At 36.4% G+C, this 26,763-nt stretch overlaps 2 protein-coding genes and 1 non-coding gene across 4 annotated transcripts; 2 read left to right on the forward strand and 1 right to left on the reverse strand.

The window, feature by feature from the left end:
* Positions 1-26,763, forward strand: LOC110663520 (MICOS complex subunit MIC10). Of its 2 annotated transcripts, none has more exons than XM_021822857.2 (3): positions 1-283; positions 2,050-2,199; positions 24,618-25,073. In XM_021822857.2, the coding sequence occupies exons 1-2, from the start codon at positions 172-174 to the stop codon at positions 2,196-2,198; spliced, it is 261 nt and encodes an 86-aa protein (XP_021678549.1). In that variant the 5' UTR covers positions 1-171; the 3' UTR covers position 2,199; positions 24,618-25,073. The 2 variants fall into 2 exon arrangements, with proteins under 2 accessions (XP_021678549.1, XP_021678548.1); XM_021822856.2 differs by lacking the exon at positions 24,618-25,073 and adding an exon at positions 26,492-26,763 and having other exon boundaries at positions 3-283.
* LOC110663532 (uncharacterized) lies at positions 10,669-19,610 on the reverse strand. Its single transcript, XM_058140506.1, has 5 exons — positions 18,553-19,610; positions 18,194-18,487; positions 16,678-16,747; positions 11,439-11,568; positions 10,669-10,784 (listed from the first exon to the last, which is right to left on the reverse strand). The coding sequence occupies exons 1-5, from the start codon at positions 19,608-19,610 to the stop codon at positions 10,669-10,671; spliced, it is 1,668 nt and encodes a 555-aa protein (XP_057996489.1).
* LOC131176182 (small nucleolar RNA R71) lies at positions 20,217-20,323 on the forward strand. The gene has a single exon (XR_009146307.1). It is a non-coding gene; the product is annotated as a small nucleolar RNA R71 (small nucleolar RNA).

A 26,763-nucleotide genomic window follows, 5' to 3' on the forward strand; every position in this document is an offset into this window, starting at 1 on the left:
GGCTTTACCTTGCGAAAGCCAAACGTCACTTGGAGGCTCATGCGAGTTTCAAGAAAAGAAAAATTCATTTCACACTCGTTGAGAGCATCTTCAACCGGAGAGAAAGTTCATAAAACAAAAACCCTCACCACCACCAAGCCCATCGCACAACTTCAATAACACATAAAATCAATGGCCGAGAACCTCGACGTCAACGCCAAATGGGACGCCTGTCTCGATCTTACGGTCCGTCGCTTCGTTTACTCTTCCTTGGCTGGGGCCTTTAGCGGTCTCCTTTTCTTCAGTCAGTTTCTTTCTCTTAGCCTCTTGTTTGATTGCCTAGAAAATATATATATATATATATATATATATATATATATATATATATATATATATATATATATATATATTTTTTTTTTTTTTTTTTTTTCTTCTGTGCCTGAAATTTCACTTTTCTTCGGCGAATCTCTTATTCAATGTTTAGTTACCATTCTGTTTCTAAGACTTGGTGTCTGCATAAGTGAATGTCTGTTGATATGTTGAACTGGGCTTGTTTCAATTTGCTCCGATGCAAACCTGTTGTGATTAAGCTACTCGATTTTTTTTTTTTGAATTTTTCTTACCCTCTTGATCATGTTATTTTTATTTATTTTTAATAATTTTCATTGAACCTGGAATTTTGATGCAATATGCATTTTTTTTTTTTTGTGAAATTGATAAGGAAATAGGTGTTCCTAATTAGGGTCTGTTCATAGAGAAAAGTATAAATCTTATTTGAATATAAAGAATTTTTAGGTCATGTCTTAAGGGAAGCTTCACTTGAAAATAAGTTCATTTTAAATATTTCTCTTCATACAATTGTTTTTGTGCGATTATATATGAGATGTTTATCTATTTAAGCTTAATTCTTTACATCATGAGCCATAATTTTTTTCTGAGGGGCCAATGCTTATCAGAGAGGTAATATTATTTTTGAAATAAAAATATTTTTCTAATGATTGATTTACTAAATTGTAACTTAAAAATGCTAAAATTATTGCTATAAGGATCATTTTTACTGGAGTTTGACCAACTTTTCTTTGGAATATTGATGTGGCAATCATATTAGGTGAATCTGATGGTTTGGTATAATTTATTATTAGAGTGAAGGAAATATAAGGTTTTATAAGATTTTATTACAAGGTGAGGGATTGAATGCGGTGCCACATTAATGCTTTTAGGAAGATTTGGTTGGATTCTAGCAAGAGTGACCCTTATTGCAATGGTTTAACAAGTGACTCTTAGGTCACAAATTGAAGTTGATGGATAGTGCTGAATTATAGGGATAAGTATAGAGACTAGGGTGACATTTACCCCGAATGTAGGTGGTCATCCAAATTTAAGAATTTAAGAATATAGTGATAAGCTCCTGTTGATATTGATAGCTGATTTTTAGAGTTTGATGGTCATTATTTGATTTTCCAATCTATGAATTGTCACCCCCCACTCAAAAGAAAAAGAAGAGGAAATAGAACCATATAAACTGCTTTATGTAATTCCTTCCTGATCTACTAATAAATTCTTCAACAACTTGTTCCAAGCAAAGTGTCTACATTGCAGTATTTTGGTTTGGGCAATTATATTTCTAATTCTAATATTATACATGGGTCTTGTTAAAAATATATATTTATGGTTGGCTGGTTATACGGGTTTCAATTTCAAAGGCATAATTCTTCAAGGCACAAAATTTTATCATTTGATCCAATGTCTGTATCAAGTATGTGTGCACGTGTGCATTATACACGCACACCCCATGGGTTAGCAGTTTCTCAAGAGTAGAGATGGCTCAAACATTTATTCCTTTTTGGAAAGTAAACTTAAACTGTATTATTGCTTTTTTTTTTCTTGTTATTATTATTATTGCTGCTGTCTACGTTTTTAGAATGCGAATTTGAATGTTCATCTATGATTTCTTTAATTATTTTAGCACTTTGTAACATGGTGGTGAAGCCTGTATAGTATCCTGTTCCAAGTTCCTGCACTTTATTTATGATCATGAATTTGATCAATACTTTCTTACTTGCAAACTAGGGACTCCGGTGACTCGTTGGGCATCAGTGGCATTTGGTGCTGGAGTGGGCATTGGATCTGCTTACACTGAGTGTTCTCGTATTTTTTATGGATCTCCTACAAAGTTGGCATCTCCTAAGCCGTCAAATGCTCCAGCGCAAGAGACATGAGGTAGGATAACGGTTTATGTGAAAATGAAATTGTAAAATGTTTTTACTCTTTTGCCCTAATAACTGTGATTTATTTTTAATAGTGTTAATGATCAATATATTCCTGTATGATATTACAATGAACATTATGCCTGCTTTTGGTTTTTTCACATGGGATGAATTTTCTAGGTGCAGTTTTTGATATGCATTTTTTTTTTTAAGGAAAACAGCTAATATCGAAGAGAGAGTTTAAAATAATTTCAAAACTTAATTGTTAATTAAATAATAAGGCATTAGAAAAAGTACAAAAAAGAACTTTTTGAACATGTTTTACGAGTTTTGAACTCTCTAGTCTTTAGTTATAGAAAAACAATTATGATGTGAACATCTACATGATTTCTGATTTTCAAAGTTGGGAAATGATTTTCTATTTTTAGCAAAATGAACATGCTTTACAGGTTTCCTAGAAAATGGGAAAAAGTTTTTAATAAAATGATTAATGGAAAATAGTAACTGATTTTCACAAGTAAAAAGGCCCTTGGTGTCTGTGTTTCCCTTCTTTTTATTGGTTGGGTTGATGTTTGTATTTGGTTACTTTACTCAAGACAGTTTTCAAAATAAGAGTCTTAATTTGTACACTTGTCATCATCAAGGTAGTTTGAAAAAGGCTTTCAGGTTTGATAAGAAATAACAAAAATATTAAAGTTTTGAACCATGTGATTATAGTTATAGTTTATAAAGTTGTGAAAGAACTATTTTTGACCATTTTGTATGATATGTTCAAGTTTTGTTGTGTATGTCGTGTCTTTTGCAATAGCAACCTAACATGATCTTAAAATGTGATGCTGCTTATAGTGTTTCCATATCCAAATTCATGTGTCGTATCCATATTTCAGTAAAACAGTAATATCTTTGTTGACTTTTAGCTATATACAGATATGGTAAAGAGATAGTTACAGAGACTAGAACATAAAAGAATCAAGAGAGAGATAAGAACAGATTAAGAGAGAATAGAAAAGATGAGTATTTTATTGATAGAGTTTCAGAATGTCTTCTTGTTGAGCTCTCCAACTCATTTATACAACTATTTTTCCTTGTTCTTGACAGTTATAATTGCTCCTTCCAAGATAACTACTTCCTAATTACTTCCTCCTTCTTTAACCACTTTTCCCTTCTATTCTAACTCCTCTACTCACTAGCATTCAATCTTGACATATTCTTATGCATGATTCTCCGATACATAACAAGACATTCTTGTCCCCAAGAATGTACAAAGTTAGGGAATTGAGCTTGAATATAAGTCCTATTCTCCCAAGTAGCATCTTCAATTGGAATATGAGCCCACTAAATAAGGTCTCGAACGACCTACTGCTATGCTCTAGTAATTGTCCTGGACTGTAGAATCTTCTCAAGCCTTGACAATAATTACATCACTCTCCATAATATGCTGAGCAATTGAAGGAACAACATTGTTGGCCGGCTTCTTTTTAAGGAGAGATACATGAAATACTAGATAAATATGAGAATAAGAGGGTAATTGCAGCTTGCATGCCACCTAACCTACTCTGGCCAGTGCTTGAAAAGTCCCATAGAACCTGGTTGCCAACTTCAAATGCTTCCTCAAGGCAATGGAGGTTTGCCTATAAGGTTATAACTTCAAGTACAACCGATACCCAACAGCAAATTCCCTCTCGCTTATTTTCTTGTCAGCTTACTATTTCATTCTATTCTTAGCTAGCTCAAAATTTTCTTTCAGTAACCCTCAGATTGTCTCTTCTTCTCTTCCAGAAAAAATCCTCAACTACATGCACCGGAGTTGTCTCAGAAGGAATGGGGGGAAGAATTGGAGGATAATACTGATAAGCACCCAAATGAACATTGCCTAAGGATGCAGACCTCTAATAGAACCCAAGAATCATCAACACCAAAATAAGTTTTCTTTGAACAAAATATGATGCAATCTCTATGAAAAAGAAAGAAGCACCAGAATATATATTCAAAGAGGAACAGATCAAGTGTCAACACAATAACCTAACTTGTGGGAGTTACATTGATCATCAAGTAAAATAGGCAAGTGATCAAGTTGTCTAAGTTCTAGTTCTTCCAGAAACTAGCAAGAAAGAAAACTCAAACTCTCTCTAATGGAGGCTCTCATGTGCAGCAGAAAAATGAAAAACTAAATGAAGAAAATGATATTATCTTCCTTATAAACCTAGGGTTACAGAAACACAGGCTGAAAATATTAAGACAAGAGTTAAAAATAATTGTACCATGTTGGCAATCCTAACAAGAATAGTAAGTGTATTAATTAAAGACAAAAAGGTGACAGCAGCATTAATTGCAAAAAGGCAAAAAGTGGCAGCAATTGGTCATTCTTTGTGGCAGAATATTGGGGCCTACTTAGTCAAAAAGTAGCTCTCTTTAATTCAAATGAACCAATGAGCTCTCTCCATGTGGCGTGAACCCTACTAACACCAAGGTGGCTGTCAAGTGGACTCTAAGGTGGCGTGAGGCATGTCCAAGGTGGCTGGTGACGTGACAATGGAAGATGACGTGACTGGTGACATGGCAATGGAAGCTCTAACTTGGCACATGGTGATCCACTTAGATTTTTGCAGCAAGCAAGCTAGGCCTTCCTTATGCAGCTCCCCTCCTAAGCCGAAAACCCTTTTATGATCCATGAGCATGCTTTGAAGTTGCTTAGCTCTCGCCCTAGTGATTGCCCATTTGAAGGGTAGTGGTGCTCCACGGTGATCCTCATCGTCCTCTTCCACTTGAGAAGAATTTGTCCTCGAATTTGTTTTTGCGCCAAGGAAAGGAATAAGATCAGTTACATTAAAAGTATTATTAACACCATAATCACTAGGCAATTATATCTTATAAGTATTATTGTTAATTTTTTCAAGCACTTGAAAAGGGCCATAACTTCTAGGATGCAACTTGGATTTCTTTTAGTTAGGAAACCTTTCCTTTCTCAAATGGATCCATACTAAGTCACCTGGTTCAAAAATCACAGGCTTTCGCCTCTTATTAGCATGAGATTCATATTGCTCATTTTTTCTTTTCTAGATGCAATCTAGTTTGTTCATGCATTTTTTTAATCATTTCAGCCTTTTTCTCACTATCCAATAAAGCAATATGATCAATAGGCAATGGTAACAAATCTAAGGAAGTAAGTGGATTAAAACCATAAACAAGCTCAAAAGGAGAGTATCCACTAGATGAATGCACAACCCTGTTATATGTAAATTCTATGTATGGCATGCATTCCTCCCAAGACTTTAAATTTTGTTTCACTAAGGCTCTCAAAAGTGTGACTAAGATCCTATTCACTACTTTTGTTTGGCCAGCAGTTTTGGGATAGCAAGTAGTAGAGAAAAGTAACTTAGTTCTCAATTTTCCCCATAGAACCTTCCAAAAATGACTCAAGAAATTGACATCCCTATTACTCACGATGGTTCTACGTATACTATGTAACCTAACAACCTCCCTAAAGTATTGATTAGCAACATATGTAGCGTCATCAGTTTTATGACATGGGATAAAATGAGCCATTTTTGAAAACTTATCCACAACAACAAAAATAGAATCATGACCCCTTTGTGACCTAGGCAAACCCAAGACAAAGTCCATGGACAAATCAACCCAAGGATGCTTAGGCACAGATAGAGGTGTGTATAGCCCATGAGGCATCACTTTAGACTTTGCTTTCTTGCAAGGCTCACATCTAGCACAGTCTCGCAACATCTTTTCTCATGTGGGGTCAAAAGAAATGCTCCCTAAGGACATCTAGTGTTTTGGCGGTGCAGAACACCATTTCCCTTTAAGCATGGCAAATGCATGTTTATGTTCTTTACCCTAAACAAATGGCTCATTTTTTTTGACAAGTTTATTTAATGGAGCAGCCAATGAACTAAAGTTAGGCACAAATCTTTAATAAAAACTTGCTAATCTATGAAAATTCCTAACTTCAGATCCATTTTTAGGTGTTGGCCAATCTCTAATTGCTTTAACTTTTTCATCATCTACTTCAACACCTTTGCTACTCACAACAAATCCCAAAAACACAATTCTTTCTAAGCAAAAAAGAATACTTTTTTACATTTGTATATAATTTTTCTTTTCTCAACACATCATACACAAGTTTCAAATAATGCAAATGATCATCAATATTTTTGCTATAGACAAGAATATCATCAAAGTAGACAACAACAAACTGTCTAATAAAAGCTCTCAAAACATGATTCATAAGCCTCATGAAAGTACTAGGGGCATTAATGAGACCAAAAGGCATCACTAGCCACTCATACAAGCTATGTTTTGTTTTGAAGGCAGTTTTCCATTCATTATCAACTCTCATTCTAATTTGATGGTAACAGCTCTTCAAATCAATCTTACTAAAAATATAAGAATCATGCAATTGGTCCAACAAATCATCCAATCTAGGAATAGGGTGGCGATACTTTACAATGATTTTATTCACAGCTCTACAATCAACGCACATCTTATATGTCCCATCCTTCTTTGGCACAAGCAAAACAGGAACCGCACAAGGGCTCATGCTCTCACGAACATGTTCCTTGGCCAAAAGCTCATCTACCTCTCTTTGAAGTTCCTTAGTCTCAGTTGTACTACTTTATAGGTTGGTCTATTCGGAATTTGAGCACCAGGAATAAAATCTATTTGGTATTTAATACCCCTAATAGGTGGCAAACTTGAAGGTATCTCATCCGGAAACACATCCTGGTATTTCTGCAAAAGAGACACAACAGAAGAAGGAAAATTGGGGTCAAGGTCAGAAACATTTAAATATTTCTCCCTATACATGAGAATGCACAATTGCATCCCACCACTCAAAGCTCCTCTCAACTCCCTTCCCCCAACATACAAGCTCATCTTTTTCTCTCTTCTTTCCTTTTGCCCCGAGTCCTCTCCTTTTGCCATTACGCTCACTTTCTTTTCTTTCACTTCTGTCTTTTTCTCTTTTCCATCACTCTTTTGTTTACTCTCTTCACTCTTGTGCTCAACCTCTCTTAATTTTTCTCTCCAACTCTCTTTTCTCTCCCCAACAGCCCTCAATATTCTCATTTGGTCCTCATGTGCTTGTGATGGTGACAAGGCCACCAAGGCTGGTGTGCCGTCATCTTTCTTCAAAGTGTGGTGATTCTTCCTCCCATCATGAATCACATACCGATCATGCTGCAATGGCCTGCCTAGCAAGATATGTGTAGCTATTATGTGTATTACATCACATAAGATCTCATTATGGTAGCTCCCTATAGTGAAAGGTACCACTGCTTGCTTAGTTACCTTCACTTTGTTGCAATTATTTAGCCATTGTAACCCATAAGGTTTAGGATGCTTAAGGGTAGGCAATTCTAATTTCTCCACAAGTAAGGAACTAGCCACATTGCAACAATTACACCCCATCTACAATCATGTTAAACAATTTCTCTTTCACCACACACCTCGTATGAAATATGTTTTCCTTTTGCAACTCATCACTATCTACAATAGGTTGAGCACTCAAGGTCCTCATGGTAACCGATGTAAAGTCATACCCATTGGATGGCTCCTCAATATGCACATCCTCTTCATTTTGATTCCCCTCAACTAGCATCAAAGGCTCGGCCTCCTTTTCTTCCCCACTCTCTACCTCCCCATCTTCCTTAATCACCATGACTCTCTTGTTAGAATATTGGAAAGCATAATGCCCATATCCTAAACACTTAAAACACTTCACATCTCTAGTCCTGGTAGTGGTAGTAACCCCCTTCTACTTATCTTTACTTTCTACCTTATCTTTCCCCTTCCACTCTTCTTTCCTAAACTTAGAAAATTCTTTCTCACCCTTAGAAGTCTTATCTACATTTGGTTTGTGCACTAACTCAGTCAAATTAGTGTAAGAGTGCAACTCAACAACATGTGCTATCTCTATGTTAAGACCAGCTAGGAAACGTGCCATAGTAGCCTCTGGAGGTTCATCTAATTGTGCCCTGGCTAAGGCTATCTCCATTGCCTTATAGTACTCCTCTACACTCTTCTCTCCTTGTGTCATCCTTTGCAACCTTTGGTGAAGTTCGCTAAAGTAGTGTTGGGGAACAAATCTCTCCCTCATTGCTTCTTTCATAGCCTTCCAAGAAGCAATGGGTCTAAGACCTAAAGTCCTTTTCCTAACCATCAATTGGTCCCAACACACTATAGTATACTCCTTAAACTCTACGGCTGCAAGCTTCACTTTCTTTTCCTCACTATAGTTATGACATTAAAAAATTATCTCAACTTGCCTTTCTCACTCCATGTAGGCATCCGGATTCTCTTTCCCATGAAAGGGAGGAATTTTCATCTTAATACTGCCCACATTAGTGTTTGCCCTTTTCTCTTGGCCCCCATACCCATAATCACTATATCTATTCTCCCCAAATCTAGGTAACCTACCTCCTCTTCTACCTCTAGCTCCCCTACTCCTAGGCGGTCTATAACCCCTACCACCATAGCTGTAGTTCCCATACTCAAATTCTTCTTCTATCTCTTCCTCAAACTCTTCCTCAACATGCTCTTCACCCTCAAGGTTCTCCACTCTTGGTTCCCCTATATTTCTCTCTTTCTTGCCTTCTGTCCCTAATACCATCTCTACCCTTGCTCTCTCTTCCCTTGTCATCCCTCAATGTATTCATGTCCAAGGTCAACCTCTCAAATTGTGCAGCAACGGCGTCCCTATACATAGCTTCATCAACTAGGACTCTCTCCCCAGTACTACCGATTTCATTTGACATGATTTTGAGCTGCAAGAAAACAAGTTAGTAGGAAATGGCTAACCCTCTCTAGGTGTTTCACACAAACAGATGACTTTTACCCTATAATGCACTCACACCCTCAAGCCTTTTACCACTCACCTCTTCTTGCTTGGTTCCCTTGGAACTAAGATACCAATGACAATTTAAACACTCACGAATTTTAAACAAAATGATCAAGAACGACAAGGAAGATACGAAAATAGCAATAAGTAAAAATGTGACTCTAGAAGCAAGAAAATGAAAACACCAAAGTAGAGGCAAACGAAATGCAAATGGAATGAAATTTTGAAACTGAGATTATGACAACCTAAGAAGATAATATCAAGCAACAAACCCAATTTTCACAGCCAAATACCAACAATTGCACTGGAAGCGCACACATAGGCACAAATTGACTCAAGTTTTGGTTCCGCATGCAAATGAAGGGATTTTAAGCTGAAATTTACCAGATATTTTCTATAATATGAAGGTAGAATTCAGGTAAAATTTGGTCAAATTCTGGGTTGGTTTGATGGGTGAACTAAAAATAGTCCAATTTCTCCACAAAATGTGGTTCAATAGGCAAACAGTGGTATTTTCACCTCAAATTTGGTATGAATCACAATATTTATACCCAAATGATGCTGGTAAAATTTCAAAACCAAATTAAAACTTTAACCCCACGTTTCTATAATTTCCCCCAATTCAACAATGGTAATAATTCACAATTCCAGCACAAACACCACAAACTCCAATGGGGCAGTAGATATATCATCAAAATTGCATTCCTATCAGTTACTAATCATGTCAATTCCCAATTTCAGTCATCAATTCACCAATCTCTCATAAATTACAATTAGTGCAGTAGGCTAAACATGCTTGATATTATGCAAGAGTTCAAAGAAATTAGCTAGCACAGATGGTATAAGTTGGAATATAGATTAAACCACTCTAAGACAAAACTGAAATCAAAGATAGATTTAAAGAAATTTCTCTAAAGCCCTAGATGAAGATTTTGGTGGCAAGTATTGGAAACAGAAATGAAAAATCAATTGCTCTAAGGATGGCAAGACGGGTTTCAGTCTCAAGAAAAGCATGGAAGATGATGAAAAACAAAAATCCTAGAAATGTCTTCTTTGGCAGAATGTCTTAGAAGCTTAAACCAAACAGAAAAATCAACTAAAGGAAGATAAATAATGAAAAATACTTACTTGATTTGATTCTCTAATACTCTGATACCAATATGATGAGCACCCAAATGAATATTGCCTAAGGATGCAGACCTCTAATGGAACCCAAGGATCATCAACACCAAAACAAGTTTTCTTTGAATAAAATAAGATGCAATATCTATGAAAAAGAAAGAAGCACCAGAATATATATTCAAAGAGGGACAGATCAAGTGTCAACCATAGTTATCAAAGGCTCAAGGCGCACCAAGGCGCCAAGGTGTCTTGGAGCCTAGGTACAAGGCGCAGGCATGCGCCCGAGAGAGCCAAGGCGCAAAAATAAAAAATATATATTAAAAATAAAAAAAAAATTATAATTATGCTATCACACCTCAAGTAACATAAAACTATATAATAATAACTAACAAATATGCAAGTAATAATTAGTTTATAATCCAAAAGAGATAAAAATAAACTACTAAAAGTTAAAAACACTAATAAACTACTAAAAATTAAAGTTTAATGAACTAATAAACTACTAAATGTTCAATCCACATCAATAGAAATATCAAAATCCTCTTCATCTTCTTCATCTTCTTCATTATTCTCCTCATACTCATCTTCCAAATCAACATCTTCATCATCATCATTTTCTTCCTCGTCTTCAAAAAGTGAAGAAGGAGAGAGCATGAAAAGAAAAAAATGAAAAATTGCAGCTGCTGTAACAGTGCAGAAACCAGAACAGAGAGAGCATGGCATTGGCAGCAAAAAAAAAAAAAAGATGCAGAAGAAAAAAGTGTAGTGCAGAAACAGTGCAGGAACAGTGCAGGAAAGAGAGAGAGAGAGAGCTTGGCAGCAAAAAAAAAATGCAGAAAAAGAAAGTGCAGTGCAGAAACAGTGTAGGAACACTGAAGGAGGGAGAGAGAGAGAGCATGGTAGTAAAAAAAAAAAAAAGAAAAGCAGAAAAAGAATACCTAGCATAGGGGAGAGAGAGAGAGAGAGAGAGAGAGCATGGCATTGGCAGCAAAAAAAAAAAAAAGGATACACTGAAACAGAAAGAAAAAAATGCAGCACAGGGGAAGAGAGTAGAGGAGAGCGAGAGGAGAAGAAGAAGAAGAAGAAGAAGAAGAATTAGAAAATAATAAGAAAAAATACATACCAGGTTTGTTTAATCTCTCCCTTCACTCCTCTTCTTCTTCTTCTTATTTTTTTCCTTTTTGCTGGCTGCTGGACAAACTAAAAAAAAAAAACTCTAGTAGCCTAGCTTTATATCCAGCGCCTTGCCTCATTGGGGTGTGCCTCGATGCGCCTCGTGCCACGATGCGCCTCGTGCCACAGTGCGCCTCGATGAGGTGGTGCGCCTTGGCTGTCCCGAGGCGCCTGGGGTTGCGTCTGGCGCGCCTCAGGTGCGCATTTGATAACAGTGGTGTCAACACGATAACCCAACTTGTGGCAGATTACATTGATCATGAAGTAAAATAGGCAAGTGATCAAGTTGCCTAAGTTATAGTTCTTACAGGAACTAGCAAGAAAGAAAACTCAAACTCTCTCTAATGGAGGCTCTCTATATGCAGCCGAAAAATGAAAAACTAAAGGAAGAAGATGATATTCTCTTCCTTATAAACCTAGGGTTATAGAAACACAGACGGGAAATGTTAAGCCAAGAGTTAAAAATAATTATTCAATGTTGGCAATCCTAACAAGAATAGTAAGTGTATTAATTAAAAAGACAAAAAGGTGGTAGCAGCATTAATTGGCAAAGGGCAGAAGGTGGCAACAATTAGTCCCTCTTTGTGGCAGAATATTAAGGCCCACTTGGTAAAAAAGTAGCTCTCTTTAATTCAAATGAACCAATGAGTTCCCTTCACGTGGCGTGAACCCTACAAACACCAAGGTGGCTGCCAAGTGGACTCCAAGGTGGCGTGAGGCATGTCTAAGGTGGCTGGTGACATGGCAATAGAAGCTGACATGGCTGGTGACGTGGCAAGGAATCTCCAACTTGGCACATGGTGATCCACTGAGATTCTTGCAGTAAGCAAGCTAGCCCTTCCTTATGCAGCTTCCCTCCTAAGCCGAAAACCCTTTTATGGTCCATGACCATGCTTTGAAGTTACTTAGCTCTCGCCCTAGTGATTGCCCCTTTGAAGGGTGATGGTGCTCCATGGTGATCCTCATCAAATATTCATATGAGGCCTCAAATGGGATCATTTTAATGGCAGGTTGTATTGTGCCACCATTCTGCTAAGGACAACCATTTAATCCAGGAGGTGGGTGAAGGAGTGGAAGCATGAAAAACATAAGTTTAGATCATTGAATTCAAAATTTTTTTATTTAGGATCACATGCATCATGCAAGATTCATTTTTATCTATTTGATTTCAATGATAAACAGCATATTAAAACTCTTTTAATATGTTTTTTGGATCTACATTTGTCATTTAAGATTTTAGAATTAACAGATTAATTCATTAGAACCCTAGATTAGATCAAGAACAAGTACACTAACCTTTTTGATGCACTGCAGTGTGTTTGGCACCTTTGGGATGCGCCTAGGATACCAGATGTTGTCCCTCTAGCTTGTCCACACCAAGTTCACCAATGGCAGCCCCTTGAATAGCTTCTCAAGCCTTTTCAATCAATTAAAAATTCAGGTTTTGCCGTTTGAGAGATTACAGATGCAAACAAGACACTAGAAACAATTTCTAGTATTTTTAATTCAAGAGATTGTTAGTTAATCTCTTTGAATTGATGAATGATGAAGAAGAAGAGAAGGGAGAGGAGCTATGGGTGGCGGCACCAATAAGACAAATAGCAAATTGTATTTTTTCTTTTCATCATTTCCCTTATATAGCTAGGTCACCACTTAAAACACTTGTCACATGTCACCTTCTGATAGGCTCTAAGTTTAATTGATCCAATCACATTGTGCCAAGTGTCAAACCTATATTTAATCTTGACTTTGATCATCTTACATGATTAAAAGACATATGGCAAGCTTATGTGTAGTGCCATGTGTCACTATCTCATGATGACACATGTCACCCTATGAAATGACCAAAATACCCCTTGTCTTAATTTTGAGTTCTCAATCCAAAATAATTATTTCTCTTCTTCTAATCAATTTATATCAAATATAAATTAATTAATTAATCTCTATTAATTAATTTCTCATAATTAAATTCATATTTAAACACTTTAAATATAAATTTAACTTATACTATACATCTAATAACCTATATTTGATTTCAAGTTATGCTAGGGACTTTGTAATTTAATTACAAACCAAACCTATTTAATTAATCAATTAATTAAATCATATTTAATTTGGTGATTACTTGTGTATGTGTGTGACTTACTAGGCTCATCACTAATTGGCAATGAGACATGATATCAACTCTTAATATCATCAGAACTCTTTCTTACCATAAATGATTTCTCTAAATCATTTTATGCACCTCATAGACTATGGTTAACACCTAGCATAGCATGCCATGACCACCCAATTAGTAATAAGAAATACCTTAAATGAATCTATAATCATATGTTACCATGTACTAGAATCTCTTTGTTACAAAATCCCAATTCGAGCTGGAGTCATGGTTTATGTCAAACTCCATTTGTTATGAATATTATGTTCTCTTTTAATTCCAGTTCTTGATTAAAAAGATTTTTTTAACAGAAACTCTTTTCTGAATAAATCTATCTGTCCTGGCCAGAAGCTTGAAAAAACATCAAGAACAATTGAATGAACATAGGATTTTATTCCTATTTACTTAGGGTAACAGATTCTATCTTGATCAATACCTACCTCCATATATAACTAGTAGGAGCCAACACATGTCTATATACCCATACACAGTACAAGTATGAAAGTAGTATCAAACTCAAACCACCTATATGCAAGATAACTGTGCTATCTCAGGTCTAAAGATTATATGCACTGATATGATTTATGACAATACATTGACAAGAGTAAACTCCATGTGCTTGTCATAAGTGTCACTGATTCGGCATACTTAGCATGTATAAGTGCCTATCATATTTGTTATATGGCATGAGACTCACCATTCCATCTTATTTACATCTCATATAAACAACTTGGGAACAAATATGATTACAATCTTTCTGGACAAGTCATGTCCTTATTGTGAAGTATCCTAGATTGTGAACCAATTTATGATACTTTGTACTAGAAATACTGTCACTCATATTCTTAACAACTTAAGAATAGAATTTTTAACAAAATATCAATGGACCTTTTCTATTACACATAAATATATTATGTAAACGGAAAAGTGAAAATGTCTTTTATTAATAAAATAGGTACAAGATACATACTAAATGATATGCTCTAGGGTATACTGCTAACAGTGGGTTGATGGTGAACAATGCTCGTTAAGTAAGCCTCTAAACATTGATTTAGTCTCTCTGTTTGCCCATCTGATTGGGGATAATAGGCAGAACATTAGGAGAGAGGAGTACCCAATTTCTTAAAAAACTCTTTCCAAATCAAGCTGGTAAAGAGTTTATCCCTGTCACTGACAATGGACACAAAACTCCATTGAGCTTGCAAGTGTTGTTATGGGCCAAAAGCAAGAAATGGCCAAATTTTGTAAATCTCCATACCACTACTAAAATAGTATCATTTCCTCCTGACTTGGGCAATTACTCAATGTTCATGTTGAGGTTCTGCCATGCTTGAGTTGGTAGTGGCAATGGCTATAGCAATCCAGGCATTGCACAAGTCTCTCCTTTAGTGTGGTTTTGACTTGACGATTCCTCTCCTCTCTTGCTTTCAGTTCCTTGCTTTTTTAGAATTGATATCTTGGGGTTCCTACAAAATAAAACACGAATAAATATAGAACAAAAATCAAAATAAGAAGGAAAATTCAGAAAAATTTGGGTTGCCTCCCAAAAAGCGCTTTTTATAGTTTTTAGCTGGACTTTGCTTTTATTGTTCATAGTCTGTCCGGAGAGTTGTCAAAGGTGCAATTGACTCCCCTCTCTATGGGTTCTCCCTCAAAGTAAGGCTTCAGCCTCTGCCCATTGACTTTAAATGCGCTTGAGGTTTCGCTCCACACTTCTACTGCTTCATGCGGGAAGACTTGGGTTACCTTAAAATGCCTGGACCATCTTGATTTTAGCTTCCATGGAAATAGTCAATCTAGAGTTGAACAACAGGACAAGATCTCCGTCTTTGATTTCCTTCCTCGAGATGTGCCTATCGTGCCATCTTTTGGTTTTGTCCTTGAAGATCCTGGTGTTTTCATAGGCGTCCTGTCTGATCTCTTCTAGCTCATTGAGCTGTAGAAGTCTTTTTTTCGCCAGCAGCTTTTAGGTCATAGTTTAGGGTTTGGATGGCCCAATAGGCTTTGTGTTCAAGTTCGACGGGTAGGTGGCAGGCCTTCCCATGGACCAAGCGGAAGGTTGTTGTTCCAATGGGAGTTTTATATGCAGTGCGGTATGCTCTTAATGTATCATCTAGTTTCATGGACCAAGTCTTTCCTTGAGCGATTGACTGTTTTTTCAAGGATATGTTTTAGCTCCCGATTTGAAATTCTACTTGGCCGCTGGTTTGGGGATGATAAGGAGTTGCCACTTTATGAGTTACTCCATATTTTTTCAATAAATTTTCAAATTGTCGATTATAGAAGTGACTTCCTCCATCGCTGATTATCGCTCTTGGTGAGCCAAACTTTGTGAAGATGTTCTTTCTGATGAATTTCGTTACCACTCTCTCCTCATTTGTTGGTGTGGCTACTGCTTCTACCCATTTTGACACATAGTCAACGCCAACTAGGATATACTTGTTTCCAAAGGAAGTTGGGAATGGGCCCATGAAGTCTATTCCCTATACATCAAATAGTTCGATCTCAAGTATACCGTGCAGGGCATCTCATTCCTTCTTGAAATGTTTCTCGTTCTTTGGCATTGATCACAAGCTAGCACAAAGGACTTTACATCCTTAAACAGATGTGGCAAGTAAAACCCTGCTTGCAAAACCTTGGCTATTGTTTTTGTGGTGCCAAAGAGTTCTCTATATAATGATGAATGGCAGTGTTGCAGAATGCGATCTATTTCCTCTTCCGGTATGCATCTTTTTATTAGCCCATCATTACATCTCCTGTACAGTAGAGGTTTCTCCCATGTATAGAAATTGGGGTGAGCACTATCGGTTTAAACCGAAAAACCAAACCGAACTGCCTTAAATTCGGTACTTCGGTTCGATTTTGTGTTTTAAAAAACTCGGTTATTTCGGTTCGGTTCGGTTTTGAAGAAAAAAATCGGTTTGAACCGAACCGAACCGAATAATATTTTTTATTTTTGAATTAATTTATTTTTATGGGGAATTTATGAATTATATATAATTATATATATATAAATTGCTAAATTTCATTAATTAATGATTATTAGGTTCAAACTAAAGTTAAAATTAAACCAAATAACTTAAAAATCAAGTCCAATTTAAAAAATCAAGCAAAATTCGGAACCGATTGGTTTGAATCGAACCGAAATAAAGCGGTTCTGTTCGATTCGGTTTGAACCGAATACTCACCCTTATATAGAATCGCACATCATGCAGAAATTTCTTCTTTTGCTGATAAGTCATGTTTGGAGGCGATACCCTGCATACAGGAAAATTAATAAAGTCAGCATACTATGGAACATATCCCTGGTAGTAAAATGAATCATCAATTGGCAAATCCTCGATGTCTCCTGTGTCTTCCAGTTTCAGCCTGGAGAGATGGTCAGCTACTTCATTTTCATATCCCTTTTTGTCCTTGATTTGAAGGTCAAATTCTTGCAGGAGTAAAATCCATCGAATCAGCCTTGGTTTTGCCTTCTTGTTCAAAAGGTACCGAATGGCAGCATGATCTGTGAATACAATGACTTTTGACCCAATTAAGTAGGATCTGAATTTGTCAATTGCAAACACTATTGCTAGGAATTCCTTTTCTGTGGTAGTATAATTGATTTGTGCGTCGTCGAGTATCTTGCTGGCGTAATAAATGGCGTGGAGCTTTTTATCTTTTCTTTGCCTAAGCATTGCTCCAACTGCATAGTCACTTGCATTGCACATCATCTCGAACGGTAGCTCCCAATTTGGTGGTTGCATTATTGGTGCTAAAATCAGGGCTTTATTGATTCTGTTGAAGGAGACAAGGCAATTTTCATCAAAATCAAAAGAAACATCTTGACTTAACAAGTTGGTAAGTGGCTTAGCTATTTTGGAAAAATCTTTAATGAATCTTCTGTAGAAGCCTGCATGTCTCAAAAAGCTTCGTACTCCTTTGACTGATGTTGGTGGTGGCATCTTTTTAATGATTTCAATTTTTGATATCAAATGTCCCAGACCTATACCTTCCCTTACCATGAAGTGGCATTTTTTTCAATTTAGGACCAGGTTTAATTCTTCACATCTTTGCAATACTTTGGATAAGTTAGCTAGACAATTATCAAAAGTAGTTCTATAGACAGAAAAATCTTCCATAATATTTTCAATATAATCGGAAAAAATGGTCATCATTCATCTTTGGAAAGTAGCGGGGGCATTACAAAGACCAAAGAGCATTCTTCTATATGCAAATGTTCCGTAAGAGCATGTGATTGTGGTCTTTTGTTGGTCTTCTGGGTGGATAAGAATTTGGAAAAATCCCGAATACCTATCTTGATAGCAGAAGTAGGAATGTTTTACTAATATTTCTAACATTGAGTCTATGAAAGGAAGAGGAAAATGGTTCTTTTTGGTGACACTATTCAATTTCCTATAATCTATGCACATACGCTAACCAGTAACTACCCTAGTAGGGATTAGTTAATTGTTTGCATTTTGAATGATAGTTGTCCAACCTTTCTTAGGCACTGTATGCACTGAACTAACCCATTTGCTATCAGAGATCGGGTATATAATATCTGCATCTAATAGTTTCAGAATTTCCTTTTTTACTATTTCTTTCATGTTTTGATTAAGTCTTCTTTGATGTTCAATAGTGGGTTTACTGTTTTCCTCCATAGGTATCCTATGCATGCAAATGGAAGGATTAATCCCTTTCAAGTCTTCTATTTTATACCCTATGCTCTTGCTATGGGTCTTAAGCACCCTTAGCAATTTTTCCTCTTCTATTTCAGATAGACTGACATTGACAATAACAGGATATTCAAGATTTGAGTCCAGGAATGCGTACCTTAGCGTAGAGGGAAGAGGTTTCAGTTCCACTTGTTTGGTGTTTTCCTGAAGCTTGTCTTTGGGCTGTTCCTCCTTTAACTCTTCTATAGCGAAAACTTGAGCCAATAGTAGGGGTGGATTAGCTGTCAAGGATTGCGCACAGGCTGCAATTTCCGTGTTGTTCTTCTTTGCTGTGTGGCTTTGCACGATGGATGCTCCTAGAGGATCTTTAGGTGTGCTTTAATGAATTCCTCTTTAACTTGCTTGTCAATTATATCAACCTTGAAGCATTCATCAGGTTCAAGTTTGTGTTTCATTGCGCTAAACTGGTTGAACTCCACTTCTTCATCTCCTACATTGAGAGTTAACTGTCCGTTCTTAAAGTCTATGACAGCTTCAGCAGTTGCTAAAAAAGGTCTTCCTAGGATTATAGGGATGTGGACGTCCTCTTCCATTTCCAGTATAATAAAATCAAATGGGATAAAGAATTTTCCCACCTTGATAGGGATGTTTTCTAGAATGCCCACAAGGTATTTCACAGATCGATCAGCCAGTTGTAATGAAATTATTGTAGGCTTAAGTTCCCCCACATCAAGCTTCTTATATATTGACAAAGGCAGTAGACTCACACTTGCACGTAGATCACAGAGGGTTTTGTCTATATTCATGTTACCGATAAAACAAGGTATGGAGAAGCTTCCTGGATCCTTGAGTTTTGGTGGCAGCTTGTTTTGCAATATGGCACTGCATTCCTCTGTAAGAGCAACAGTCTCATAGTCCTCCAGCCTTCTTTTCTTTGATAAAATGTCTTTGAGGAACTTAGCATAAGATGGCATTTGAGAGAGTGCTTCTGTAAAAGGAATGTTTATATAGAGTTTCTGCAAAACTTCTAGAAACTTTTCAAATTGCTTGTCCAATTTGGCTTTCTGGAATCTCTGAGGAAAGGGTAGAGGAGACTGATATGGTTCTGGTAGCTTCTTTTTCTTCCTTGCTTCCTCTTCTTGATTCTCTTTAGCTTCTTCCTTTTTCTCCTCTGTTTGGTTTTCACATTTATCAAAGGTTCTCTTAGTTGATTCTTCCTCTGAATGTTCTAAAATTTTTCCACTCCTCAATGTAACTGCCTTACAGTACTCTCTTGGGATCATCTCCGGTTGACTAGGCAGCTTACCAGCAATTTTGCTTGAAGAGCTTGCTTGTTGAGCAATTTGATTTTCAAGCATCTTGTTATGGGTGGCAAGTAGGTCCATTCTGGAGGCTAGCTGTTTGATTATTTCATTTTGCTGTTGTTGGGCTGCTAGGTAGCATTCCATCATGGATTCCATAGTCGACCTTCGTTCAGGATGTTGGCTCTGAGGGGGTGGCAGTGGCTGTGTAGGGTTTTGTCCTCTATTTAGAAATCCTGGGGGTGCTGGTGGTCTTTACCCTTGCTGTTTGTTCATTGGCTAATTCCGTGAATTTGACCATGAGAAATTTGGGTGGTTCCTCCATCCAGGGTTGTATGTATTTGAATAGGGATTGTGGGACTGTCTCTAGTTGAAGTTTCCTCCGTTATTCACAAATTTAATCTGTTCTGTGGGGAGTTTACTAAAGCTGTTATACTCTGAACCCATGTATCCTCCTCCACAGCTGTCATCGTGTTGACTGTTCATCCCTATAGCATTGGCTTGTATTTAATCAAGCCTCTTTGTGAGCTGGTCAAATTGAGCATTTATCATGCTTAGGGCATCCACTTCTAGGATTCTTGCTGTTTTCCTTGTATTCCCCCTTTCATTTACTGCTCGTAGTTGTGATATGCGACCCTCTCCAGAAGTTCAAGTGCTTGATCCACTGTTTTCTCTATTAGATCACCTTCTGCTGCTGAATCTACTGTGCTCTATGTAAAGGGCAGTAGCCCATTATAGAAGTTCTGAATCAGGAGCCAATCTTCTATGCCATGGTGCGGGCATTCTCTCTGTAGGTCCTTATATCTCTCCCATGCATCATAGAGTGATTCACCTTCCCTTTGCCTAAAGGTGTTGAGTTCAACTCTCAACTTTGCAATCTTTGCAGGTGGGAAGTACTTTGCTAGAAAAGCTTGTGAGAGGTCTTCACAAGTGGTGAATGTTCCAGTTGATTGAGAAAGTAACTACTTCCTTACTCTATCTCGAAGGAAAAATGGAAATGCTCTTAGTCTTATGGCTTGATCAGAGACTCCATTCATCTTGAATGTGTCACAAAGGGCAAGAAAGCACTGGAAGTGGTAGTGCAGATCTTTTGTTGGTGAACTCCCAAACTGGGTATGTTGGATCATTTGGAGCCATGCCGGTTTTAATTCAAAATTGTTGGCATCCACTGTGGGTCTTGTAACACTAGGCTGGAATCCTTGTATAAAGGGAGCTCCGTAATCCTTCAAGAGTCTCGGTCTGTTGTTATTGTTGGCCATATTTGGAATTTCTGGATTTCTTCGATCTTGTTCTTCATGTTTCTTGTCCCTCCTGATAGTTCTTAGGGTTCTTTCTATCTTTGGATCCAAATCAAAGACTTCTTCCTCTTGTCTTGTTCTGGTCATGTACTAATCCAATCACCTGAGAAAGAATAAGAGAATGCCTAAATCAGCTAAATTACTTATCACTTAATATTACTAAAAAATCCTCGGCATCGGTGCCAAAAACTTGTTTGCTGGTTTTACAACAACGCAAGTGCACGGATCGCGAACAAGTAATAAAGTAGTGAGTAGAGTATCGTCCCACGAGAAATTTAATTAGTAAATACCCAAACTATACAGTGATTTTCGTTGTCTAGGCTGTCGAATAAAATGAGAGAATGAAGTTTGTCTATTTTAAACGCTAGAATAAAAAAATATATAATAAACTTAAAATGGAATAGTCTATTTTGAAATAATTCCGGAATTAAGATTTCATACTTTAATTTTACTATGGATGTAATCTTGTCTATTTACTGAATTGAGAATCGTTTGCCTTGATGGAAATTAATCCTACGATATCCTAAGTCCTCTTAAGGCACCTAAGGTGTATTTTAATTAACCTAAATCCTACTTTCGTGGCGATTAAATTAATTAAAACCCTTTAAGATCTTTGACTAATTTCGAAACTCCACTAAGGTCATCAGCCTATCTCTAGGTCAGATTTTTTAGGTTCAAAATCTTGATTTTCTAATATTAATCTTCACCTTTCAATCCTCCAATTAATATCTGTAATCAATACTAAGTGGCTACCAACACATAGCATGCATTAAGATTACAAGAAATTAAATCAAGGAACAAATCTCAAATCCAATATACAAAACTTAATGTTTGTCCATAATAATGATTACAAGCATTACTCTCCTAATTCCAAAATATGAAAATTACTCACTCATGGTGAGTTCAGCAAACATGATAAAAATAAAGTAAGAGACAATAAAAATTCTTTAAAAGAAATAGAACGAAAGAACCAAAGAGGATCTGCAGTTTTGATCTTGTGGAACTTCAGCTGAAGCCTCCTCCTTGATACTGATGTCCCTGGACTCCCTGCTGCTCTAGACGGCTGTGAGAAAGTGATTATATGGCTCTAGGATTTCCCTTCTCTCCCCTTTTTTTTCTCTTTCGCAGCTTCTATTTATAATAGTTGGCCTAGGATTAGGTTTTCTTCTTTTAGAGTCCCCAAAAGTGTTAGGAGTCTCTTTTCTCTGTCAAAAACTGAAACTGGAGTGAAATAAGGAAACTGGCTATCGATTGATACACGGCCCAGGACCGTGTAACTAACTGTAGTTCTGAAGGTTTGCATCTCGTGATGTCACAGAAGATTACACGGGACATAGCTGGTTACACTGGTCCAAGTACACGACCTTTGTACTTTTTTTTTTCAGAGAATTCTTCAAACCTAGCCCGGCAGAGACTTACACGGGTTTCTATGATTTACACAGGTCTGAGTACACGGCCCATGTACTGCGTTTCTTCCTTGTCTCTTTTAGCTTTCCCTTTGCAGTAGGTTACACGGGTCTGTGTCTTTGCTTACACGACTCGTGTAAAGTGTATCAACAACACTTCTCTTCCCTTTGTGTTTTTCCAAGCTTTCTTTTGTACTTCTATACCTTGGAACTTCATCCAAACACCTGAAATGATGCAAAAAACATGGAATTTAGAGTTTTTCAATGGAAATCACAAAAGTTAATGAAATTAATAACTATGAATGAGATTGCTTGCCTACATGCTATGAAATAGTATACAAATGTGCTTAAAGATATCTATATAATACAAGTGTATCACATATAATATGGCCGCTCGTATAGCTGTACGGTAAAACTTTTTGGGAATGCAATGATCACATAATACTCCCATGGCACGTCTCCAATTCAACCATCAGGCTTTAATCCTATGACTAACATCTACTTAAAGAATTAAGCCGAGATATTTAAAGTGATTACTTTGGGGCAATACCGCTCAATCCAAACTAACTCCTTCCCTATCACCAGTTTAGCCTTCCTGAACTTGCAATGTATGTATTCTGTCTTCGTTCTACTTAACTTAAAGTCCTTTGACTTCAGAGTAATTCTCCAAAGCTATTGACTCCTTCTTGCGTCTCATCTATCAAAACTATATTATCCGCAAACATCATGCACCAAGGGATACTATCTTGTATATGTTTCGTCAATTCATCTAGAACTAATGTAAAAAGGTAAGGGCTTACAGCTGAACCTTGGTGTAATCCAACTGAGATAGGAAAATCTTGTATCCCCTCCCACTGTGCACACAATAGTAGTTGCTCCTTCATGCATATCTTTCAACACCTGTATGTACCTGATATATACCCTATTTTGTTCTAACACTTTTCACAAGACATCTCTTGAAACACTATCATAAGGCTTCTCCAAATCGATAAAAACCATGTGTAGATCTTTCTTCACATCTCTATATTTCTCTATCAAGCTTCTAATAAGAAAGATCGCTTCCATAATTGAACGACCAGGCATGAAGCCAAATTGATTGGGAGAGTTAGAAGTGTCATGACGTAGTCGAGATTCCACAACTCTCTCCTACAACTTTATAATAACTCATGAGTCTAATTCCCCTATAGTTTAAGCAGCTTTGTATGCTTCCCTTCTTTTTAAAAATAAGTACTAAAATACTCATCTTCCATTCATCAAGTATTTTCTTTGAGTTTAAAATCATATTAAACAATTTAGTTAACTATGCCACTCCCATATCTCCCAAACACTTCCACACTTCAATTGGTATTCCATCAGGTCCACAGGCTTTACCCACTTTCATTCTCTTAAGTGCTTCCTTTACTTCTGAAGATCTAATCCTTCTAGTATAATTCACATTCTTTTTTATTGCTTTGTAGTCTATATCCACGCTATTACCACTTTGACTATTATTAAAGAGATTATTAAAATAATTTCTCCATCTTTCTTTAATGTCCTCATCTTTTACCAACACTTGTCCTTCTTTATTCTTAATGCACCTAATTTGATTGAGATCTTGACATTTCTTTTCTTTTCTCTTCTCCTTGCTAATATATAAATATCTTTCTTCCATTCTTTAGTTTCAAATTTTTTATATAACTTTTCAAAGGCCTGCGCTCTTGCTTGACTAATTGCCTTTTTTGCCTCTTTCTTTGCTATCTTGTACTGTTCATATGCCTCATTATTATCACACCTTGATTAGCATGCTTCAAGGTTCTAAAATTGATTAAAATTTCTGGCCCCCTTATAGGCATATCACTTGCTTTGGCCAATAACTTGCACAAGAAGAGGATTTAGGTTTCTTTGGTTTTAACCTTATGGAAGAGCTGAGAAACAATTTCTCTAGCTTTAATTCAAGAGTAACAACTTTTAAATTCACTTGAATTAAACACAAAAAAGTGTTTGGCTTGAGAGAAAAATGGAGGAAGAAGAAGATAAATCTCTAAAGTTGTCTTCAAAAAAGAAGACTTGGCTTTTTCATACTTCAGGAATTCCTATAACCCTAAAGCATAAAGTAATCTCTAACATTTAGGGATTTCACCAAAAACAAAACGGCTTATTCTACTTTAGGGGTTCTCATAATCCTAAAGTTGTCTTCTAATCTCTAACATTTAGAGATTTTAATTCCGTAAAGTCAATTAGTGAAAGACCACTAATTATTACTAACTTTACAAGTGTTAACATCTAATTCACCAGTTAGATGTGTTTTCAACTTTTGATTGTGCCACTTGTCCAGTTTGTATAAATTAGAGATTTGAACAAGTCATATCACTTTAGAGATTTTGATATCCCTAAAGTGTTATGAAAACTTTAATAAGTCATTTACACAATTTTCTTTCATGAGTTCTCAAGCTTGGTGTGTTTTCGAACTTGGTGTGTTGCAGCCCTATGCTTTGGAACCTGGTTTGTTTGCTTCTGTTTCAAGTTCTGTTTGGATTCTTGTGGGCATTATTGTACCTGAGGGTTGCTGGACTTGTTGCAGTGTTCTGAGGATGGTTTTGGGCCCTTTTTATGTCGCTGTTATCAAGCTCTTGTGTTTGTGCAGCCTTGTAAGTTGCTGGTTGTGCTATTTGTGAGCTGTTGTGAGGGAGTTATTGGCTTCAATAAGAATCTCATCAAGGGGGAGTGTTGGAATTGATGAGATTCCGTGCTCCAACTTGAGGGGAGTGTTATAAAATAGGAAGTAAATATGTGTAGGTATTCCTGTATTGGTTAGCATAATTTTAGGGATTTTATTCTTTTCCTATTAAGGGATTTGAGTTGTATATATTTGTGTGTGTGTATTATGAATGAATAAAATTAAGGATTTCTAATTTAAAATTAACACTTTTCAACAGCAATTCTTTTTGCTTCTTGTAAAAAAGCAAATTTTTTGCTTTGAATAAAGACCACGTTTAATGTGCAACCAAACAATAATTTTTTACCTTTTGCTTTTAGATTAGCAGAAGAAAAAAGAAAGTTGTTTGTTAGCAGCTACTCAAATGCGACCTTCTTGTTGCCTTGAAACTCTGGGTTGTAATTTGTGCTTCTGCACCTGCAGTGATTTTTTTGATGTATGATATGCATTCTTTGTTTGATTTCATGATTATAAATCTGAGAAACCAAAAACAATAGTGTATACTTGAATTATGCCTCTTATAGCTTTACTTCAAAATTTCAACTCCTTAAATTGATGCATATATCCACTAATCCAGCGACTAGTATACTGCCTTGCTTTAAAGTATACGCCCTCTCATTCTTCTGGTGGCAAATACTTTTCTTGAAGCTTGGCTTTTTATCACTTGCCATGTATTAGTTCATTGCTGGCCTAATCTTCTCATATCATAACACCATACCAACATAATTTAGCCACTCCAATAAGCTTCTTCTCATTATGATCTTCCCCCATGCCATGCCAATCAAAGTATGATTTATGGAATTGAGCCAATCACAAAACAGTGCAGAACATAACATGCCTGTCAACTTTTCATAGTGATGTCATCCTTCAAATCTTGTGGTTGAAATGGTCACCTCTCTTGCCTAGGTATTTTGACAATCCCTCTTGAGTTCTTTTTGAGAAAGGATCGTACCAGTCGTTGCTCTCATTGGTTACTTGTTAAGAGTTAATATTAGACACAATCTTAAGAAATTCTTATCCGTTTCGGCTTTCCTTGAATCCAATCTTATTTTTGTATCTTTATTTTCTTGATGAAGAGAATAAAACTTTGGTTGCCACCATAGCTGATAAGAATTAAAGCAACAAACTTCATAGATCTTGAAGCTCTGATGCCAAACTGACATAGGATAGCTTGCTGGATTTTTGGACTTATTTGAAAGGCTAGAATGAGTAGGAATTTGGGCATCCAAGCAAAAAGCTTTAATGCGAATAGGTTTGAAAAGTAGAATTGAACTAGAATTAGAGGGTGATAGCGTTTATAGGGGTAAAATGTGTATTCTAGTTTTTCTGTGACAAAATCCTGTCAAATGTACCTAATTGAAATAAATTTCTTCATTCAGAAAGATATTAAATTGTCAAAATTTGAAAATTTCAGACAATGTTAGTATATTTGTCCCTTTCATTTCTGAGAATTTAGTTGTAATGTATGAGCTCTTCTACTTTCCTACTATTGGACGTGTAATACTCTATTCATCAATATCATACTCATCAATTTTGAAGCAAATAGATGTTGACAAGCATGCCATTGACATTGTTGCCTTAGTGAATAATATTACACTCATTGCAAAAATCTATATAATAGTTTGGTGCTTTTATTTCCAGGATGACAAGGAGCAACTTGCGATTTGAAGCTACAATCAAGATTTTCTTGAAATTGAGTTTGCTATTGGCTTTTTGACAATGTAGTTCAAATATTGGTGTTGATGGAAATTTAACTTTAACCTGATCTCTGATAAATTTGCAGTGATTTCTGTTAGCTTGTGTCTTTACTGCGGTAAATTTGCAGTTGGGGAAGGGAAAAGGAAATAATTGCTTAAGTTGATAACATTTGTTAACATCTCAATACTAGTACCCCTCTTGAGCCATTTTAAACA

Source organism: Hevea brasiliensis, chromosome 18 (assembly GCF_030052815.1).
Source record: "Hevea brasiliensis isolate MT/VB/25A 57/8 chromosome 18, ASM3005281v1, whole genome shotgun sequence".
In the NCBI taxonomy this organism is placed as follows: Eukaryota; Viridiplantae; Streptophyta; class Magnoliopsida; order Malpighiales; family Euphorbiaceae; genus Hevea; species Hevea brasiliensis.

Coding starts and splice junctions, on each gene's coding strand:
- LOC110663532 (XM_058140506.1), bottom strand. CDS start 19,610: ATGGAATCCATGATGGAATGCTACCTAGCAGCCCAACAACAGCAAAAT. Junction 18,488..18,552: donor AAGGTTGATATAATTGACAA/GCAAGTTAAAGA, acceptor CATCGTGCAAAG/CCACACAGCAAAGAAGAACA. Junction 10,785..11,438: donor GTGGCACGAGGCGCATCGTG/GCACGAGGCGCA, acceptor CACTTTTTGAAG/ACGAGGAAGAAAATGATGAT.
- LOC110663520 (XM_021822857.2), top strand. CDS start 172: ATGGCCGAGAACCTCGACGTCAACGCCAAATGGGACGCCTGTCTCGAT. Junction 284..2,049: donor TAGCGGTCTCCTTTTCTTCA/GTCAGTTTCTTT, acceptor CTTGCAAACTAG/GGACTCCGGTGACTCGTTGG.